This window comes from Phycodurus eques, chromosome 22 (genome assembly GCF_024500275.1).
Source record: "Phycodurus eques isolate BA_2022a chromosome 22, UOR_Pequ_1.1, whole genome shotgun sequence".
In the NCBI taxonomy this organism is placed as follows: domain Eukaryota; kingdom Metazoa; phylum Chordata; class Actinopteri; order Syngnathiformes; family Syngnathidae; genus Phycodurus; species Phycodurus eques.
Genome location: NC_084546.1, coordinates 1,435,838 through 1,449,585, shown reverse-complemented (window position 1 = coordinate 1,449,585; position 13,748 = coordinate 1,435,838). Strand labels below are relative to the sequence as shown.

At 45.5% G+C, this 13,748-nt stretch overlaps 2 protein-coding genes across 6 annotated transcripts in view; both read left to right on the top strand.

Moving 5' to 3' along the window:
* The window catches only part of dgki (diacylglycerol kinase, iota), a 31,199-nt gene extending 20,986 nt beyond the window's left edge, over positions 1-10,213 (top strand). For 2 of the 5 annotated variants that reach the window (XM_061667625.1, XM_061667624.1), the window contains exons 15-34: positions 88-166; positions 337-392; positions 797-859; positions 1,556-1,629; positions 1,702-1,813; positions 2,023-2,109; positions 2,305-2,417; positions 3,212-3,274; positions 4,562-4,662; positions 4,731-4,810; positions 4,893-4,937; positions 5,259-5,328; positions 5,411-5,451; positions 5,575-5,699; positions 5,780-5,805; positions 6,017-6,054; positions 6,139-6,259; positions 6,841-6,877; positions 6,984-7,083; positions 7,217-10,213. In XM_061667625.1, the coding sequence (XP_061523609.1) occupies positions 88-166; positions 337-392; positions 797-859; positions 1,556-1,629; positions 1,702-1,813; positions 2,023-2,109; positions 2,305-2,417; positions 3,212-3,274; positions 4,562-4,662; positions 4,731-4,810; positions 4,893-4,937; positions 5,259-5,328; positions 5,411-5,451; positions 5,575-5,699; positions 5,780-5,805; positions 6,017-6,054; positions 6,139-6,259; positions 6,841-6,877; positions 6,984-7,083; positions 7,217-7,324 (1,539 nt within the window). In that variant the 3' untranslated portion in view covers positions 7,325-10,213. The remainder of the gene's footprint in view (positions 1-87; positions 167-336; positions 393-796; positions 860-1,555; positions 1,630-1,701; positions 1,814-2,022; positions 2,110-2,304; positions 2,418-3,211; positions 3,275-4,561; positions 4,663-4,730; positions 4,811-4,892; positions 4,938-5,258; positions 5,329-5,410; positions 5,452-5,574; positions 5,700-5,779; positions 5,806-6,016; positions 6,055-6,138; positions 6,260-6,840; positions 6,878-6,983; positions 7,084-7,216) is intronic. The other 3 variants (XM_061667629.1, XM_061667627.1, XM_061667626.1) reach the window with 2 other exon arrangements.
* Positions 10,214-10,433: 220 nt separating this feature from the next.
* Positions 10,434-13,611, top strand: LOC133397032 (apoptosis facilitator Bcl-2-like protein 14). The gene is made up of 7 exons (XM_061667436.1): positions 10,434-10,718; positions 11,326-11,686; positions 11,770-11,889; positions 12,490-12,566; positions 12,643-12,804; positions 12,919-13,032; positions 13,107-13,611. Exons 2-7 carry the CDS (start codon positions 11,335-11,337, stop codon positions 13,149-13,151), a joined length of 870 nt encoding a protein of 289 aa, XP_061523420.1. The 5' UTR covers positions 10,434-10,718; positions 11,326-11,334; the 3' UTR covers positions 13,152-13,611.
* Positions 13,612-13,748: the final 137 nt, after the last annotated feature.

The window sequence follows — 13,748 nt, the reverse complement described above, 5'->3', positions numbered from 1 at the left end:
TTGGTGCGGAACAACGAGTACGTCGTGTACCTAATGAACTGGCCGGTGGTCTGCGTGTGTGCGTGACACCTGTTGTGGCGTCCTCAGCTGCCTCTTGACGTGTTCAACAACTACTTCAGCCTGGGCTTCGACGCTCACGTCACCCTGGAGTTCCACGAGTCTCGAGGTGAGCGGAAGCCGTTTTCTCTTTTGTCCGCATCCCACGTGCTTCTCTTCATCCGCCTCCTCCTCTTCCTCCTCCTCGTTCTATTTCCGACCTTCTCTCCGTCTTTTTCTCTCCCGCTGTCTTCATCTCACGTACGCTCTTTTTTTGTTTCGTGTCGTTTTCTGTTCCAGAGGCCAACCCCGAAAAGTTCAACAGTCGCTTCCGCAACAAGATGTTCTATGCAGGCGTGAGTCTGGCTTTTTGACGCACACTCCGTTGAAGCATGTATTCAATTGTCCGTGTTCTCCCCGTTACTAGTGAGGCAAAAGTGTGCGCTATTTGACAACTGCGTGCGACAAGTACGACGAGTGACAGTTGTGAAATTCGACGAGTTGACATCGATTGCTTCGCCCGTAGTACGAGGACTGTGTGAATTTCAACCAGTGCACAGTTTTGCTGTTATGTTACGAGAATAAAGTGGTAATTGCGGCGATGTGATGATGGAAATGTAACAAACTCCTTTCCGTCTTCAATGTGTGTGTGTGTGTGTGTGTGTGTGTGTATTATGCTTGTCCTCGCGCGCGTGTGTGTGTGTGTGTGCGCGTGCGTGCGTGTTTGTGTGTGCGTGTGCGTGTGTGTGTGTGGCTGCAGGCCGCCTTCTCGGATTTCCTCCAGAGAAGCTCGCGGGACTTGTCCAAGCACGTCCGAGTGGTGGTGAGTGCGAACAACTCTCGCCGGATGGCGTTGTCGTTGGCCTTGCGTGCCATGACAATGAGAGCGTCTGCCTCACAGTTCTGAGGACCCGGGATTCAGTCCCCGGGCTCGCCTGTGTGGAGTTTGCACGTTCTCCCCTAAGGTGTGAACGGTTGTTTGTTTCTATGTGCCCTGCGATTGGCTGGCGACCAGTTCAGGGTGTGCCCCGCCTCCTGCCCGAAGATAGCTGGGATAGGCTCCAGCACGCCCGCCACCCTTGTGGGGAGAAGTGGCTCAGAGAATGGATGGATGGATGGGTGGTTGTTCCTAATCATCTGTAGGTCAACATAATGCTAAACAGTTCAACATATTCCCAAAATGAAATCTTGTTTATCAGCGCAATTGCCTATCGATGCCACGAGATGAAAGCAAAGCACTAGTTTTTATGTTTCATGAGGACATGAAGCTCACCAACTCACTTATACAAAGTTCTTTGGCACCATATAGGAAATGTGCGGGCATCACTCATGTAACACATGAATACTAAAATAAAAAGACAAGCAGAAAATTGCAGTAGCTTTCTGGGACTGGAACGGATTCATGGCATTTCAATTCATTTCAAGGGGGAAATCTGATTTGACGCACGACTAAATGAATTTTCGCACTCTCGTAAGTCCAGGTAGCACAGCCCACGTTCGGTCTCTGTGTGCGTTCCAGTGCGACGGCACCGACCTGACTCCGAAGATCCAGGATCTGAAATTCCAGTGCATTGTGTTTCTCAACATTCCCAGGTGGGCGTCGCGTCCGGATCGAGACGACGCGACACTCGCGCTAACGGCGCTCTCGCTGTGGTTACGATGCAGGTACTGCGCGGGCACCGTGCCCTGGGGCAACACCGGCGACCACCGCGACTTTGAGCCGCAGCGCCACGACGACGGCTGCATCGAGGTCATCGGCTTCACCGTGGCCTCGCTGGTAATTTTACGACCCGCTGGACTAAAACGTACGAAAGCCTCGACCTGACTTTGACTTGCTTAAGCCAATTCATGACTTGATTTGACTTGCTTGAAATTTAGCGGTGGACTTGACCGGACTTGATTTTTTTTTTTTGCCAAAGTAACTCGGGACCCGAAGATTACGACTTGAGACTTAGTGCCCGTGTGTTCCCCCTTTGTGTCCTCCAGGCGGCGCTACAGGTGGGCGGTCACGGCGAGAGGCTGCACCAGTGCAGAGAGGTGGTCCTCACCACGTTCAAGACCGTGCCTGTTCAGGTTCGTCCGGTTTGAATTTGCTGTACGTTGGAGGGTTACGTCTCGCGGTGAGCCATCGGCCTCACAGTTCTGACGTTCGCCGTTTGAATCCTATCTCGACATTGCATGCTCTCCCTGTGCTTGCGTGGAAGTTACCAAAGTGGGCCACTTTGGGTATCAAGTGCTTGACGGTTGTGCCTCCGCTCGCTCCTGCAGGTGGACGGCGAGCCGTGCCGGTTGGCTCCGTCCACACTGCGCATCTCGCTGCGCAACCAGGCCAACATGGTCCAGAAGAGCAAGAGACGCACCTCGGTGCCGCTACTCAACGAGTGAGTCACATGCGCGCACGCACGCGCACACGCACGCACACACGCACACACACACACACACGCACGCACACACACGCACACACACACACACACTGTGTCAGTGGCGTCCACGCCTGTCTATAACGTGTGTGTGGCGACTAACACGCCTCCAACCCTGCGCTGCACTAATCTTTTTCATGTCTAACGCTACGTACGTGTTTTTTGTGCGTTGCGCACTGCAAAAACCCGAGACGAAATATCTGACAGCAACTGTAATGACGAAGAGACGCCAGTTGATGGCGCCACCGCATCGCTTTGGATTTGCGATCAGCACAGCTTTTGAGTAGAAGACAAAGATCAATGTTAGCACGCTGGAAGTTGGATGAATGTCGGCACCTGAGACCGGGCTCGAGCACGAACGGCGTTTGTGTCGTGTTCGCTAGTTTGAACGAGTTAGAAGTTTGAGGTGTTGAGGTGCGCTAACTTCCTTTTTCATGACTTGTTTTCTCTTTTTTGAATCCCAGTTTTTGCAGCGCGCGAGCGTGAGTGTTTGTAGCAAGCAAACGCCGCCGTGACGAACCGCGCCAACTCCGTCAAACTCTGCCGCAGTAACTTTTGTCCGCGTGATGCCGCTTACTGCCTGAATTTACCTCTTTTCTCCACCTCTCCGTCCTCTTCTCTCTCTCTCGCTGTTCTCTCCCTCCATCTTCCCGCCTCCGCAACACGTCTCATCATTTCAACCCTCCTTTCCCTCTCCTCCCTCGCCGCGCCTCCCCCGTTCTCTCTCTCTTTTGTGTGTGTGTGCGTGGCGCTAGTATTCAGAAGGTGTGTGCAGCTGATCTGCGCCGCCTCTCTGCTCCCCCCGACTCCTTCTCTGTGTAAGTACCTCACCCGCTGTCAACGTACTGTCGCTGCGGATGTGCGTGTCTAACTGTACGTGTGCACTAAGACGGATCAATAGGCGTTCTTTTCGTCATTGCTTTATCCGCATTTGACGATGCGTCCGCGTGCCACGTCGCGGTACCGCCATCGAGCGGTAAAAGCCGGGCATTGACATCATCAAGAGTCATGGCGTGTTCGTTGCCATCATTGAGCTGTTAATTCAAATGTAGCTGTTCATTTGGTATTCATTTCTCTTATGATAGTTTGTCATGATAGAAAATAAGTAAAATAATGTTATGTATATTTAACCTTTTTATCTTATCTTAACGCGGCACGGTGGCCGACTGGTTAGACCGTCAGCCTCACAGTTCTGCGGTGCGGGGTTCAATCCCTGGTCCCGCCTGTGTGGAGTTTGCATGTTCTCCCCGTGCCTGCGTGGGTTTTCTCCGGGCACTCCGGTTTCCTCCCACATCCCAAAAACATGCATTCATTGGAGACTCTAAATTGCCCGTAGGTGTGCATGTGAGTGCGAATGGTTGTTTGTTTGTATGTGCCCTGCGATTGGCTGGCAGCCAGTTCAGGGTGTACCCCGCCTCCTGCCCGATGACAGCTGGGATAGGCTCCGGCACGCCCGCGACCCGCGTGAGGAGAAGCGGCCCAGAAAATGGATGGATGGATGGAGCTTATCTTAAATAGCTTTTATCTCTTTGATTAAATAATTGGTTAGTTATTTATAATGAAGTTAAAAAATAACATTATTTTATTAAATAATTAAAAATAATAAAATAAATATTTTGAATTAATTTCACACACACACACACACACACATATATATATATATATCACTATTGGTTACCGTAATTTTTTACAAACAAGTTAATGAACATAATTACAAAATAGAATGCATTATTTTCTAATGCTTGTTTTGCTTATATCTATAAAATATAGGGTTAGGCATTGTGTTATTGACACAACATCGAAATATGTGTTTATAAAGCCGAGCGAGCGGCGTGCTGTCGTCTTGCCTTTCTTGTTCCGCGTGCTTCTGCTGCTTTTTTTTGTTTTGTTTTTTGCCTTAATCTCCGTCACTGCCATTGACGGCTGTTGAATTCAAATATCCATGTTATCCACATTTGAGGACTGGCAGTGAATGAGTCTTAACACCAACTTACTCCAACCTGCCATGCGCAAAAACATTGAATAACAGGAAGCACTTGTGCTGCGACCTTTTTGTGGTGTTTTCTTCACATACTTTCGTTCACACGCGTGTGCTTTTGCGGCAGCCCCCACGCCGTCCCCGAGCGTCTGCGGCTGCGAGTCAACCGCGTGGGCCTTCGCGAGTACGACCGGCTGCAGTACGACAAAGAGCGGCTACGGGACATCGGTACGTGCGCGAGTGTGTCTGTGTCAAATATTTGTTTTCATGAATGCATTTGTTTGTTTGTTTGGCAGGCGTCCCGGTGGGGATTGTGGTGGTGAGGGGCGACTGCGACCTGGAGACGTGCCGACTCTTCATTGACAGACTGCAAGAGGCGAGACCTTCTTTGTTTTCCTGGCTCTTTTTATTGTTGGCCTTGCTTGTCAACCTTCACGCTTTTCCTCTGTGCTCAGCAGGACTTGCACCAGGCGCCCTCTCTTGGCCACAGAGTGCACTACCAGGTAGCCTTAACTGCATATTTGTCACTCGTTCGTTTATTAGTTTTGAACAGAGGTGGCGAAAGTACTCACAATGTGTACTAGAAAGTAGCCAACACACACATCTGTTTTCAAATGTACGGGGTAAAAGTAATGTCATCAGGAAAATAACGACTTAAGTGCAGATACCTGGGAAATATATTTAAGCACGGTTACAAAGTATTTGGCCTTGCACTTCCCGGCACTGGTTATTAAGGAGTGTTTTGTACCTGAAACAAGTTCAGTCACAAAGTATTTGTCACCAATAAGGGTTTTTCTTTTGTTTTTGTTTTTTTGTGTGTCCAGGATGAAAGCCGGGGAATGCCCAGGACCACCTCAGCCGGCCGACTCTCTGCCAGCTGGAGCTTTTTGGATTGTGAGTTCCAAGTATCATTTTTACACTCTTTGACATCCATGACATTCATTTTCAATTTTTGTTTCTTCTCAATGGTCCACAGCCACTTCAGCTGACCGCTTCTATCGCATCGACAAGGCACAGGTACAAACATAAATCAGTAATTGATGATGCCAAAGTCATTCTTCTATGGGTTCATTGTACTATTAAATTAAACAAGCATGTTTAATAAGAATTTTTTTTTTTTTTTTTTTTTTACCTCTGTAGGAGCACCTGCACTTTGTCACGGAAATTTGCCAGGACGAGGTGTTCATCCTGGACCACGAGGGCCCCGCGGGGGGCCAGGCGTCGTCGGCCGGCATGCCCGATCTGGTGGTGGAGCCCAACGCTGGGTGCGAATTTTCTTGCTGTTCCACTGCTCGAATCATTCATTTATAAGATCATTAATCCAAAATGTAATGTATGTTTCTAGTGCGCCTTTGACTCCTGAAGAACAAGGTATAGACAAACAAACTTGCGCCGTGCATTTATCTGATACTTGCGTGACTGTTGTGGAGCGTCCGCATTCGTCCACTGATTCAAACCATTCCACATCAACATTTCAACTATTCAGTCGCTTCCACCGCATTTCATCTCAACACTTCAGCATTCACGCGCAGCTTCGACACAAATTTCACTTTGTAATTTAGGTTTATTTGTTTGATTACAGCACTGTTGATGGCCGCCAGCTCGGGGGATCTCTCCATGGTACCAAAGCAACACAAAAGTGTCTCTTCTGCTCTTGCCGTGTTTGTCCAATACAAAGTTGTCGCTTGTGTTGTCTGCGTGCAGCTGTCGGAGTGCGTACGTCACGGCGTCAGCCTGCTGGTGCGAGACGCTGCGGGTTGCTCGGCCTTGCATAAAGCTTGTCAGAAAGGACACGCCGAGCTGGTCGTCTTCATCCTGCAGCAAGGTAGAGGAAAGCCTTCTCGTTGAGAGCCAGAGAAAAAATTCAGTGGCCTCAAAAGCATTTTGATTCCCCTTTGTCTCCATTCTCCGCTGTTGTTATCGTGTCTTCTCCGACAATAACCTTTTTCAGGCTCCTGATTGAGCTGGTGAACTTTTGTCCAAAACGTGGATGGAAACATTTTGAAGAGTGCAATATTTAAACAGTAATAATATTTCAAAAGCTGTATTGCAGTATTATGAATTTAACTATCGTGAATTAAAAACATCAAATTCAATTTAAAAAACTCAATATACGCTGTTACATTGCTCATTTTTTGATTATTTTGTATTTTATTTAAAATAAATCAACTCACCGTTTTTAATAAATTGAGATAAATTGGTTTTTTTTTAATTAAGTGACCAATTTAGAAGAAAAACAATTTAACTAATGCAACCAATATTCCAGGACTAATGACAATCCGTGATTAAATAATTGACACCCCCCTGATGTAGTGCTTACAGCGCCCCCTGCTGCTATTTTATGCTATGTGTCATGCTTGTGTAGTATACTTCAAATGTTTTTTTTTTTTTTTTTTCCTCCTCAAGGATCCAAAGTGCTCCTCGACTTGCCGGACGGAGAAAAGTATGTCGAGTTGCAACATTTGCGTCACCACTTGACACTATTTGAATGAACAGTTTGACCTGATTGATCGATATGTGTGTGTGTGCGTGCGCGTGCGCGTGTGTAGAGGGGACACTGCCTTGCATAAAGCCGCCTTGGAGAAGCAGCACGCCGTGTGTCGGCTGCTGGTGGAGGCGGGCGCGTCACTTCAGAAAACTAACTTTCAGGTACGCACGCACACACACAAATTTCATTCAAATTTAACGGGGTTGTTCACAACTTTCTTCTCTTCAAGTTTACGAGCCATCTTTATTTTGCACTTGGCAGGGATTTTCACGCCCTTGTGTGTGTTGTTCACAGGGGAAGACGCCCGTGGAGCAGGCGGAGGGCGACTCGGAGCTGACCTCCTACCTGAGCAGCCAAAAAACACCTTCTGCCCCCCATGAGGACTTGGAGACGGCAGTCTGACACACGCACACACACACACACACACACACACACACACACACACACGCGCGAGCGGCACTGATGAAGAGGTGCGTCCAAACGTCAATTGAGGCGGCTCAGCAGTGGACGTTGGTTTAAGGCCTGGCTATTTATTTTGTATTTATTTATTCATATTTCTATTTATTCTGGCCGTTTGTGGCGGACTCGGCGGCGGATTGTAGGATGCGAGTGAAGTGCACTTTGGAGCAGCCGCCACGTTGGTCACGATTTTTTTGCGTTTTACCGAGCTGAGTTGAGTGTTAAAAATAACGGTGTTGGAAAAAAAAAAAAAAAAAAAAAACGCCAAAAAACAAACAAAGCGAAGAAAAGTCAGCGTGTTGAGGTGTTTCCGCCCATCGAAGCCGTCGTGCCAAAGACATTATACACACGTCAAAACTCTGTCACGGGTAACAATCCTGCATTGAAGTCATATTCAGTCAGTATTCTTTCACCAGTTCAAAAGCTACGACAAACAGAAATGAGTGCAAGCTGAAATGGGAAATGAAAAGAGAGAGAGGCTCACAAAAGCCTTTCGCTGAGGATCGGAAACACGAGCTGAAGTCATTTGGGAGAAACTAGAAATCGACCAACACAGAAAATCTTTCGTTGCGACTGCTGGGCTCTGTCCCGTTATTTTTGACAAATGCTAGTTTATTTGCATATTTGATCAGGTAATTGATGGATAAACGTGAATACAGTGCTGCCTCGAGATCCAGATGACCCGATTTCAAATTGTTTATTGTCATTCCCTACTAAAGTCAAACTAAACATACAAGCTTTGTATTTAAAAAAAAAAAAAAGCCCCAAAAAAACACATAACATTGCCTTAAAGTCTGCTAGCTTAATGTTAACACATTAAACGCCATAGACGGGCTAACGAACAGCGTCCCTTGAAGCAATGGATATTTGAACATAAACGGTGGAGCAACACAGGTAGACCAATAATATGACAATACGGGAATGTATTCGTTGTCCTCTGCGGAAAACGACTAATGTTACTGCAGCTGACTGAGGAGCTGTGACCGTCTCCATGTAAATCTGTATACGAAAGCATGCACTCAAGGAGCAGCACAATGTCCATTGAATTGAAGGAAAAAAGGTGGCAAAAACTGGGTCATTCTTTATGTTTTCTTTATCATTATGTTTCTATAAAGTATATTGTAAAGGTGCTGATTTTAAAACACAATTTGTGTTTAAAACTTGTATCTGAAGGCACCACTGTATTATCATATTGGTTTTGAACATTTCAGTACTGTATTCTATTTCTACTTTCAGGATATTGATTTAAAAAAACATTGCGTTCAGCAGATGAACAAATCGTTCGCAAATTGTCTCTAAATTGAGTTTTTCAAAATTTGGAGTCAAAACGTTGCATCCACAAGTCATAAAAATGACATTTCATGTCAATCCATCATATCAGAAATGAGAGAACTTTTCAGCGTCCATCCAACACTTATTGTATGCGTGCGTGTGCGTGTGCGTGACTCTTGAGCCATATTCAATGCAATATGAACAGTTGGCGTCTTATTGCATTTCTCTGCCAATCGTTTACATTACATTAATGTTTTTAATGTCGTACTGAGGGCGGTACAGTACTGCACGTACAGTAAGTGCCGTTTGGTTTTCGAGATTGTCGTCTTCTACTTTTTGCTTTGTCCCATCCTGTTTAGTGACACATTTTGATCAACTCCATAAATATATCAGAGAGCAACGTTGCCATCATTGAGGTTCGGTTTGAGCAATTAATTGCATGCAACATCTCCACTTTTGCAACTTTTCGACTCCATTTTTCAGGCGAGCCCAAAATAGCTATTTGCAAAGTTGCGTTAAAATGGCGTACGTTTTGAACAACAAAAGCCTATAAAGTGCCACATCGCCTAAACTTAATGTGGGAGTGTATCTGGGATTTGAAAGCAAAATATTGGGACATAAAGTAGGAATTGATGAGTTGTTTTGATCAGGATTTGAATAGAGTGACAGTGAAAATGTATTTGATTGTGTGAAGTGAATGAAGAAGTTGTACAGTTTGCTGTTTAAATTCTGCATTGTATAGTTTTGCTCTGAATATCTCAGAGACATTTGATTTTCTTTCTTCTAATGATATGCACATTTCCGCGCGATGGCTGCTTGTGGGCGGGGCCTGTTTTAATCGACTCACTTCTCGATTTATTTGTAACTTTTTATTCCATTTATTCTCTGCAGCGTTGGTTCTGCATGGAATTTTCTGACGACCTCGGCATTGATGACTTTACAGTATTGGCAAACACATGCATTATTATTATTATGATTATGCTTATTATTTTTGGTTCCACTATTAAATTATTGTTTGGAATGTTTTATGCCTGCTTTTCCTCCGGCGTTATTTTTGTATCGCTGCTGAAGATGAAGTGTTTTTGTTTTGGTTTTATTTGTAAGAAGAAGCTTTCTCTGTGTTCTTCTTCTTCTCTGTTGGAATGCATGTTTCCTCTTTTTCCACGGTCACGTTCATCCACACCTACTTCTGCTTCCTTGTCCGGGGAATCAAACCTTTTCACAGACTATGAACACTTTTCATTTAAATAAAAGATGCACTGATCTTTGCTCTGGTTCTTCTTCTTCTTCTTCTTCTTCTTCTTCTTCTTCTTCGAGCTGCATCTTCAGTCAATCGCCCACGATCACGCCGTGTGGCCCAACATGGTATTACAAGGCGGAAATGTTGCTAGCTTTTTAGCATGTTAGCTAAATGTTAAAGTGTAAAACAAAAACAAACATTTTTAGTTTCAGTTGATCAAGTGTTTGCATGTATGAGCCTTTGAACCTTCAATGTTAAAGTCCTCATTCAGGAAGTGAAAGAAAGTACGACTTTGACTACTTTTGACACACCCATATGAATCACGATAGGGAATTTCCACTAAACTGTTTACTTGAAGACAAAGGTTTTTAATAAATTCAAGGTTACTTTTTTTTTTGACATGTGAAATCAAATTGTGTGACATACTCTAAATTGCCCGTAGGCATGACTGTGAGTGCGAATGGTTGTTTGTTTCTATGTGCCCTGCGATTGGCTGGCAACCAGTTCAGGGTGTACCCCGCCTCCTGCCCGATGACAGCTGGGATAGGCTCCAGCACGCCCGCGACCCGCGTGAGGAGAAGCAGCTCAGAAAATGGATGGATGGATGGATGGATGGATGTCTTTTTCTATTAGAATTTTATAGTTACGTTTCAAGTTGAGCGAGTCACTATTGGGTAGCTATGGGCTTACGTCATGACGTTATAATGACGTACCACGCACAACCTTACGGTATGAGGTACGACTGAAAGCGGAAGTGACACCGACAGCGGGACAAGCGAGTGGAAGTTGGACTTGTTTGCCGGTTTAAAACGTCTTCGCTCTTCTGTAAGTAATTCGTTTCTGTTTTACCTTTTACTTAATGACGTTTACGTTTAAATGACTTGTCGTCAAGTCGTTTTTGTCAACTTGTGAAGATTTTCGAACTCGTTTCCATTTGAATGAATGTATTCTTAAAATCAGAGTCATCTTTCTTTTGCCAAGTATGTTGCTTATCTACTTTTAAAACCTCGTTTCGCCCCCCAATTCGCCGTCTCGACGATGTAAATAATTGAAATGGTCACCAAAAAAAGTTGCCACATTCCAATTTAGTGGCTCTCCTGTTAGCTTTAATCATTTAAATACATTCTTAGTTATTTTACTGACTGTTATTTCTTCTCTTATACTCATAAAACCAAGTTGGTTTTGTTTCCTTGTATTATCGGTTGTTTGGTGACGTAGGTGTTATTTGTTGTTTGTTGGTTTCGGTGAAGTCACAAGACGCAGTTATGACTTCATGCGTGCTCAACTCCATTTAGCGCCACAAGGGGGAGACAAAACTAATAATAAGCTCAAGGTGGTCATGGATGCTAGATAGTTATTCACTGATTAAACTACATTCGTCATTTCTTAACTTTATTTTTATTGTAAAAGCAATTTGTGTGTTCCTTTGTAGCAAAGCAACATGGCGAACGGACGCGTCGAAATCTACGACCCCTTCGCTAACCACAATGACCTCAGCGGGGTGACCGCAGAAGCAGACAACCTCCAACACATGCTGGAGTTCCGCCTCCTGATGGCGTACACCAAGAGGAGACGGCGGCGGGAGAAGAAGAGCCAGTTGCCCGTCGAGGAGGGCGGAACGGGCTCGGCGCAGATCGTACTGGCCGAGAGCCACAAAGAAAAAACCAAGAAGAAGAAAAAGTGGAAACGTCTACCGAGCATTTTCAGATGCATCAAACCCGAGATGGACAATAGTCACAAAGCGCGCGAGGGACAAAATGATGTCGTCAACCCCTCGGGAGATTTTGGAAGCGGTAAGAAACCGACAATCCGGACTGAGAAATCAAACCGTATTTGACTTTTTAAAAATAATTTTGATTGAATTGTATGTAAAAAGTTTCTCCAGTGGACCTGAACGAGTCGCAGGAGATGGACGAGTTGGCGAGCAGGCTGACCGAGCTCGCCGACGACATCCCCTTCGCGCTGCCGGAGGTGGAGGCCGATTCTCCCGACGATGGTGAGTCGGCGAGGGCTGGAAAAATTTTCCGTCAATTTCCATTGGAAATATTCCGCATTGGCTCTTCATATTCAACTGTACTGTTTTTTGGGGTTTTTTTTTTTTGCTAAAATATTTCAGTCGTTTTCAAAGCAGAGTTCCACACATCGCTGGCCGTTTAAGAGCATTTGGACTCCTCTTTCAAGACCCACGCAATATTGTGTTCTGTGGAAAGATAAACGGCAAACCTACCAAAGGAAACGCTCTTCTTTCAACAGAAAAAAAGCGTTTCTCGATTCTCCGTTCTTTAGTAATCAGGAGAACATCGGTTGGCTTGACCAAAAACATCGCTCTCTGACCCAAAAGTGGAAAAAACTAACTTTTTGAGACAAAACAAACGTGTCAAGCAGAACAGTGACTTTGATGCTAATATTTGGTATAAAACATCAAAAACGAGACTGAGAAAGGGCTTTTCTACTGGCCTTTGTTCATCACTTTAGTTACGTCAAAGCTTGAATTTCATTGGCGATGGAAAGTGGAATGTTTACAATCCCAATCGGCACAAGTTCAAGTTCATCGTTATTGCTGATTTGTTGACGACAATGCGCGTTTTGTCTCCAGTGGACGCCAACGTGGAGAAACTGATTGGTCTGCTGCTGAGGGAGTGCGGAGACCGTTTTGATGAGGAGGTGACAAAAGTGAGTCTCTGCCCGGCGTCTTATGAAGACCTGCGTTACGGTCTATTGTGTTTTCATCAGCTTTCACGTCTCGCAGGACTTGAAGGAAGGCTTACGGTCCACGCAGGTTATCTGGAACTTCGGCTTCTTCGAGAGGTTGATGCAGACGCTGCTGATGAGGATGGGTCTCTTCAACGCCGACCCCGACGCGCCGGTCCCGCAAACGTCGCCCAAGACTCAAATCGCCGTGGCCTGCGAGGTAAAACCGACACTTTGGCCTTTTTACAACTACAATGCTCTCAACCGGGTTCGGAATGCATCGCCCGCGATAAACGTGTTCGCCGCATGCAAACGTTTTTGTCGGGGGCCGCAGGTGACGAGCCGCCTGTCCACCGCCGACACGCTGCTCGCGAACCGCCTGCTGGGCTACGGTGCCACCTACCTGCAGAATCACTTCTCCTCCTGGGCCAAGCAGCAGGGCGGTTACGTAAGTCGCACTTGGCCGTTGAAGTGCTTTTAATCAGCCTTTTAAAAGCGATTAAATGCGGCCTTCCGTTGCAGGAGGCGGCGTTTAATGACGACGACGACGACGACGACGTTCAGTGATGGCTGAAATTTTGCCCTCAGAAGCTTCCTGATTTGGCGCAGTTAGCGCGTCACCGTTTTGCTCGAACTCGATGTCGAGTACAGTGTTAACTTGGATACTTTTCAGCGATTCTTGTCGTTTGAATGGGAACTTTGCACTGCTTAAAGTTGCATCTAACATCCACAGCTCAGAAAAAGTTGAGGGTTGCTTTTGGGTGAAATATCTGTGAACCCAAAATATCCCTAACTTTTTGTGAGTCGGGTATGTTTTTGGGCACACCGGTGATAGAATGAGAAAATATAATTTATTTGTCAGCATGGTGACTTTTTCTTCAATGATTGTATTTTCAGAGGAGAGTGTGTCAGGTATGCAATATTGGTTTGCTGTTAGCTTGTCATAATACATAATAAATGTACAGGGAGTAATGAAAAAATAAAAATTCACGAATTGAACATGTTTTCACATGTGAAGCTGTCCTGACTGATTTGTTTGTACTTTGATGTGACTGGTTGCTTTTATGTTTTCTATTTCAGAAGGAAGGCTGCACGTTAATTGGTTTGGAGACTTGTAAAACAGCACCCTCATGTGGTCGCCTTGAGAATTACAACTGTCGCAAC

Coding starts and splice junctions, on each gene's coding strand:
- LOC133397032 (XM_061667436.1), top strand. CDS start 11,335: ATGGCGAACGGACGCGTCGAAATCTACGACCCCTTCGCTAACCACAAT. Junction 11,890..12,489: donor GGCCGATTCTCCCGACGATG/GTGAGTCGGCGA, acceptor TTTTGTCTCCAG/TGGACGCCAACGTGGAGAAA. Junction 12,567..12,642: donor TTGATGAGGAGGTGACAAAA/GTGAGTCTCTGC, acceptor CACGTCTCGCAG/GACTTGAAGGAAGGCTTACG.